Source organism: Lampris incognitus, chromosome 2, assembly GCF_029633865.1.
Source record: "Lampris incognitus isolate fLamInc1 chromosome 2, fLamInc1.hap2, whole genome shotgun sequence".
NCBI classification, from domain to species: domain Eukaryota; kingdom Metazoa; phylum Chordata; class Actinopteri; order Lampriformes; family Lampridae; genus Lampris; species Lampris incognitus.
This window is the reverse complement of record NC_079212.1, coordinates 14,976,696-14,983,536: the sequence shown is the minus strand read 5'-3', so window position 1 is coordinate 14,983,536 and position 6,841 is coordinate 14,976,696. Positions and strand designations below refer to the sequence as shown.

The following is a 6,841-nucleotide window of genomic DNA, read 5'->3' as shown; positions in this document are numbered from 1 at the left end:
TCGAATCCCGCACCGGGCAAGAAAATAACCGGTTACATCAGGAATTAATGGACACCTCGTCGGGCATTATCCCTTACTTAATCTACTTATCAGTAATTTTTATTGTGACTTAATCTGACCTTCAACAGTGGATAGTCAGTGATGTTTTCCTGGACAATATCACACATTTTCTTATCTTCATTTCACTTCACTTTCTCGCATTCGACTGGCAAACAGGCCAATCTTAGCGCTTGAGGGCGGCACTCCTGGCAGGCTGACTGACAGGCTGACCTGGCCAATCCTAGCGTTTGGGGGAGGGAACTTCCCCAGATTCGTCCTAGAAAAAAAAGTATTCATATGGCGGACAGTGGGGGAAAATGGCGGGCAGCGGAACATCCGAAGTAAGTGGGGAAACTCGTCAAAAGAAAAAGAACCCAGCTGACAAAGGAGGCAAAAAAGGCGAGGAGAGATAGTGAAGACGAGATAAAACAAGAGCGAACCTTGGAGGACGGTCATTCACTCCCGACTTTCAGGTAGCATTATTTCTTCTTGGTCAGTAAGTAACACAACCTGCTTACTTATTAAATACTACCGGATGTTTCGCTCTGCCTTCTGGGTTTCTAGTTCAAATGGGTTAGTTCAAACTAATACCACTTGGAAACGCTAGGGGAAAAGTTGTCTACTTCCACTTCAATTTATATGCATTTATTTATTTATTCATTTAAAAAAAAATCTCCCCCAAATGGAATTTGGCCAACTACTCCACTCTTCCGAGCTGTCCCGGTCGCTGAGCCACCCCCTCTGCCTCCCGAACAGGAGTCCCGACCGACCAGAGGAGGCGCTAGGGCAGCGACCAGGACACAGAGCCACATCCGGCTTCCCACCCGCAGACACGGCCAATAGTGTCTGTAGGGACACCCAACCAATCCGGAGGTAACACGGGGATTCGAACCAGCGATCCCTATGCTGGTAGGCAACGGAATAGACCGCCACGCTATCCAGATTCCCCACTTTGATTTATTTTATGCCATTTTTTTGTTGTTATAAATTTTCTTTACATATGCATACGTGTATGTGTGTGTAGAGGTTTGTATGTACTGTATGATATTCCTATATTCATACAAAAAGACAATAAATACAGTTTATTTAAAAAAAGATTATACAGCAGGAAAGAACTAATTCTACCTTGCCAACTGACACTAACAAACAGGAAACTTTGAGAATTATAATAATAGAAAATAAAACACCGCTCAACTCATGATAAGACTTTAAAGACTGGATGCTGGATCCTGAATATAGTGAAACATATAAAGAAAGGACTCGGACAGCACTCCAGTTTGAACTTTTTAATATTGCCACACGGACCTAGTTCTAGAGACACCTCTTCTTCGGGTCTTACATGTGTATCCACCAAGGGCCTAGAATTTGGTAGGGACATGTCCGTACCAATATTCAGTGACTACTGAATTGCCCTTAGTAATAATTTTTATCAAAAAAAATTAGAATATAATCACTGTTGTCTGTCAGTGTATTTGGTACACAGTCAGTTAACAGATCTCATTCTCTACAACGAGTCCTGCCTCCCTTACCCAATATCGCTAAAAGATTGGCTTTGCTGTTTCGTTGTTACCATGTGAGCGGCTGTGGCTACATCTGGTTCTAAGAAGAAGCGCCAAAGCTCTGTCAACTAGATGTGCATGTAGACTGAGTGAGGAAGACACGCATCCACAACAGTAAGTTGTCACAGATTCGGCGTTTGTTATCCCTGGGTAGCTAGATGTATTTTGATATCAGACTTTCACTCTGTCCTTTATTCTTAGAGCTAGTGTGTGTGTGTGTGTGTGTGTTTGTATGTGTGTGTGTGTGTGTGTGTGTGTGTGTGTGTGTGTGTGTGTGTGAGAGAGAGAGAGAGAGAGAGAGAGAGAGAGAGAGAGAGAGAGAGAGAGAGAGAGAGAGAGAGAGAGAGAGAGAGAGAAAGTCACTTAAAGAAAATATTTTCTCAATTGCTAATGTGTAGAGTCAACAATAATGGTAATAATAATACTCAACTAAGCTGTGAATGTTTTTCCTCACTTTTTATATGGCACGCATCAATGTGTTATTTTGTCAGGTGACAGAATCAACCCGACCGTGTAATAGCTCAGACAGAGGAGGAGAGGCAGGGTCATAGATGAGGTCGAATAATGAATTGGTGATGTGTTAGTAGTGAGATTCAGTATTGTGATAAATGTTAGGCTGATGATGTACTGTATAACAGTGGTTCATCAATGTGTGTCTTGCAGTCAGAAGTCTATCAGGGGAGCCCCCGCGGACCACTTTTATGTCCCCACCAATGTCAAAATCAAACCAACGCCTTGGTGTCCACCTAGAGTCCTATATCTAAGCCAATCAAACAAGTAGTAAGTAGATATCGGTACATATTGAAAAGTGACCACCTAGATATTTTTATAAGAGATCTTCCAATTTATGTGATTACCTGGTGAAATCAGATTTGCCTAGGAGGCCCACTCTCTTTTTGTCTCAGATCCCTAGTGGGAATATTCCTTGTCACAACTGTATACACTATTATTCTATGATTAAGGGTAATCAATTCACTATCCGAAGTCTGGTGTTAACATCAAGGTTAGGGCCGAATCACATGTAATACTAAATAGGTGGTTTACCTGTTAAAATGCCAATGTAATTTATATAGTGTTGGGAAAACAAAATGAGAGTTACTAACTAGGATCTGTGAACATAAGTGCTCTATTTGGAATCACGGTGATAAATCATCGGTGGCTAGGCACTTCAGTAGTCATAACCACAACATGAGTGAACTACATTACACGGGCCACTATTGAGTCAGTGAAGATGCCATGGAGAGGTAGTAAAGGAGACAAAACCCTTCTCCAAAGGGAGGCGTATTGGATACACTTCTTTGGTAGCCCCATTCCCGATGGGATGAATGAAGAGATTTAATTTGCCTGTTTTTTTACGAACTGAATATAGTTGTGTTATTCTTTGTTTTTTTGTTTGTTTGTTTTCTGTTTGTTTTTTGTTTTGCTTTGTTTTTCCAGTAGCTTACATTATTAGACTATGTTCCTGAATATTTGAGGCGCCCCCTGCTGGGATGTACATGTTGTGCCGGTTGGGATAACCTATAATTAATACCACCTGTGTCCATTGATTAAACATTGCCAGAATACATGCTGAAGAAGGGCGTCTTGCCGAAACGTCCGTGCAGCAATATTAAAAAGTTAAAATTGGAGTGCTGTTTGAGTTTTTCTTTGTAGAATAAGAATAGTACCAACTGCGTACTTAGAAAGGCCATATTAAACACTTAACTCCAGACAGTTAAGAGCCATATACTGTATAGAGACTCATGATAAGGACTAATACAAGACTATTGGATAGAGACAAAGTTAGGGGTGCAACGGCTGAGAAAAATGCCCTGGTTAAGGGCAGACATTACACGTCCATGTAGGCCACATGGCGTAGACAGTAGGCCATTTCAGGAGGAACGTCTTTGGCAGTGATATTATTGGCGTCCAAACGCAGCACTCTCAACTTGGAATAGTTAGTCATGTCTACCACACTGCAGAAACTGCCAAGGGAAAACTCTGAAAAAAGAAAGAGGAGGAGGAAAACAAGGGAAATGAGGTTAGGGAAGAAATATAACAATTTATTCAACTCATTATTTTTACTTGTGAAAAACCTTTATTTTAGGACAGAAATAAGGAAATAATGCAGTTGCAATTAAAGAACAATTGGTTAGTTTAACACAAGGGTATACTCTTAAGCTTGACAGTATTATCAAATTAAAGGTGCTGAGATGGTAACAAGCAAATAATGCAAATAACTCGCAAACTGTAGTTGAGGCTGTTTTGGTGTAGGTGAGTACAAAAGAGAAATATATTCCTACCTTTGATATGGTTGGCTTGTAAGTAGAGATTCTCCAGGCTACCACTGACAACAGGGATCCTTTCCAGTTTATTGTGGGAGAGATCAAGCTCAACAAGCTTGCTGACATTGAAGACATTGGCTGGAATCCCTTTATCTGTAAGCTTGTTGTTGGCCAGCCTGAGAAACTGTAGTTTGGGATACATGTTGAGAAAGTCTGCTGGTATACTCTCTATGCTGTTAAACTCCAGGTAGAGCTGATGCAACCTCTCAGGGAGGTTATCGGGAATCTTGCGCAGCTTGTTTTTCCTCATGTTAAGTGTGGTCAGCGACTTGAGTCCCTTGAACGCTCCTCCAACCTCCTCGATGACATTTGCATGAAGATGGAGGTTGGTGAGATTGGTCATCCCCTCAAATGAATTGGACTGGATTTTTGAGATCTTGTTGTGGCCAAGTCGTAGATCCCTGATAGACTTGGGCAGGTTAGCAGGCACACGAGTAAGTTCGTTGTGATCCAAGTAGAGGCGTTCCAGGTTTTTCAGCTTGCTGAAGATGTTCTTGCCAATCTTATCCGAGCTGAGCTGGTTGTGGAACAGCACAACCCACATCAGGTTGGTGGCATTGTCAAACACCCCGTCCTGGATGCCTGTGATCTGGTTGCGCTGAAGGTAAACATACTTTATGTGCGAGGGGACATAGGGGATGTGCTGTAGGTTGCGGCTGTGACAGTACATGGCTGTAGGGAAGGCAGAGGGGCAGTCACACTCGAGGGGGCAGTCCTCGCTCTCACGGCCTGTCCACTGTTCTGCTGGGTGGCGGCGGCGGCTTCGCAGATGGGACAGCCACTGGAACTGGTTGAAATGCTGGCTGAAGCTCAGGTCCACCAACCCCACCACAAGGAGGAGCGCCACCGTCTGCATGATCACTGAAAGTAATTAGAGAGGAAACATTAATTTGGAAGCCCAAAAAATAAAAACAGAATGAATCAAATTCTCTCCTCATTACGGATTTAATGTATATCAAATATACCTACCAGCTGGTCGTTCAGAGAAAACCCTTCCTCCCCTCCTGTCCTTGTCTCCGTCTTACTCAGACTGAGTGGATATAGGGTTGGCATTGTGTAGGTATCCTCCTTTTTACCCTGTTGCACCCCCAACCACTTGTGCTCATTAGAAGACATATATTTTCCGCTAGCGACATATAGCCTCCAGCCATGTCAATATTAATTCCATCTGGGGCTTTGCACACACAGCTGTTGTTTAATGGCCTTGTTTTCCCTCTCTGTGCTGTGCCTTATCATTAGCACAGCCGCTAAGGGGTCTGGCTTTGCTGTTTCTTTTTATGGTGTGTAGGTTGTAGAGAGGGGGAAGTTTGATGTAAGGAGGATTTATGGCACTACATACACTGTATGCTACCCTCAATGATGGTCTACTCCAACTCCACTGTGAAGAAATGGAGCAAGGCAGTGTAATCATTTCTAAATCCACTCATTATATTTTGGTATATTCTGTTATGCAATATCTAGTTCAACAATATTATGCAAACATTTTCATCTCTCCATAATAATTAACCTTCAACACTTTGTGCTTCTGTATGCACGCCCTCATACCAAAGCGTGCTCTGTACATGCCCGCTCTGGGGCAGGCAGCTACCATTTTTTTTACCAATTATAGTGTTTAAGTTGTAGAGAAAGTTAACAAATGCCTCAACCGACACACATTCCAGCAGATGCTATTATCTGCTCGCTGACTGTCTACAAAATGGGTCTCAATGGATTCTGTCCTATGTTTAAAGCACGATAGATACAAGGTAAGGTTTCCATGATCAAGTATTGTCTTGAAGCACGCTTGATAATACAGGCAAGAAAATCAAAGAAAGCTGAATCAGTTCATCTGGATACAATGTTTCTGATTCAACTAATCAACTGATTCAACCTTCTTTGATTATCAAGTATTGTGTGTTATACTGAAATAGGAATTCTTTTGTGGCAGTCCCTAAGCATCATCAAAGACTGTCATCCCATTTGAGAAGAGTGGAGAGTTTATGATTTATAGCTGAAGCCTTTCTGCACAAACAAATTCATCAAAACAAAGCATTCGTTGGACAAGCCATAACATCTAGTCGAAAACTGCCTCAGTCCTGGGGCAGAATGTGTTAGTACATCAAGATAAGCGTGTCTTGATCAGATAACTATTGTGGTATGAAAGTGTTGACAATCTCTCCACAAGCCTACCCAAGTGACACCAAAGTGGGTCAAGACAAAATAGACACTGAAAATCTTGTGGTATTGGCTTCATTCATCGTGACCAACATGATCAACTCACAACAGTCATTATCATACCACTGACACCACGTGCGAGTGTGTGTGTAAATGAATGCACACTGGCGGATGAGGATTTTAAATATGCAAAAGATTGTTTTGTAACAATGCCACGAAAATAAAATCGACGGTAAATAAATGTCGGGTGTCAGGATACTTTATCTGCATGTCATTTTTTTTAAATGCAAACATTTTATGTGGCTGGATCCGATTGAGTCTATAGAAGGATTACGAACCATAGCCCAATGTATGCCTTTTGCATGCTGCTTTAGGCAGTTTTATTGGGATTCTTTTATGTGTCATTAACAAAAAATGCCACTTTTATAAATCTTTTATTGGCACTTCGTGTTTTATTAGCTCATGTGTTTTAATTATGTCTTTTTTTCCAATTTACAGTCAAGCACTTTGTTATCTTTGTTAAAAAAAAGGTGTTATATGAATCAACGTTGGTGTTGTGGTGGTGGTGGTGTGGTTGTGGTGTCAGTGTTACATCACCAGAAACTTCAGTTGCATCAGTCTTGGAATGGAAAAGTTAATATTTCAAGAAGGACGTTCATAGTCCTTTAAATGTGAGTACTAGAAAACACAACATTCGCAAAGGGTGATTCCAGAAGTCATCTAAACCACCATGTAATCTTTATGTTTTGATTAGTACCCACAGTA

At 41.6% G+C, this 6,841-nt stretch overlaps 1 protein-coding gene across 1 annotated transcript; it reads right to left on the bottom strand.

The window, feature by feature from the left end:
* Positions 1–3,426: 3,426 nt before the first annotated feature.
* Positions 3,427–4,778, bottom strand: fmodb (fibromodulin b). Its single transcript, XM_056273169.1, has 2 exons — positions 3,881–4,778; positions 3,427–3,578 (listed from the first exon to the last, which is right to left on the bottom strand). The coding sequence occupies exons 1-2, from the start codon at positions 4,776–4,778 to the stop codon at positions 3,427–3,429; spliced, it is 1,050 nt and encodes a 349-aa protein (XP_056129144.1).
* Positions 4,779–6,841: the final 2,063 nt, after the last annotated feature.

What these genes read in the sequence shown, in the direction of transcription:
- fmodb (XM_056273169.1), bottom strand. Translation starts at nt 4,778, where the DNA reads ATGCAGACGGTGGCGCTCCTCCTTGTGGTGGGGTTGGTGGACCTGAGC. An exon ending in ACAAGCCAACCATATCAAAG is followed by an intron (nt 3,579 to 3,880) that starts GTAGGAATATAT and finishes TTCTTTTTTCAG; the next exon opens with AGTTTTCCCTTGGCAGTTTC.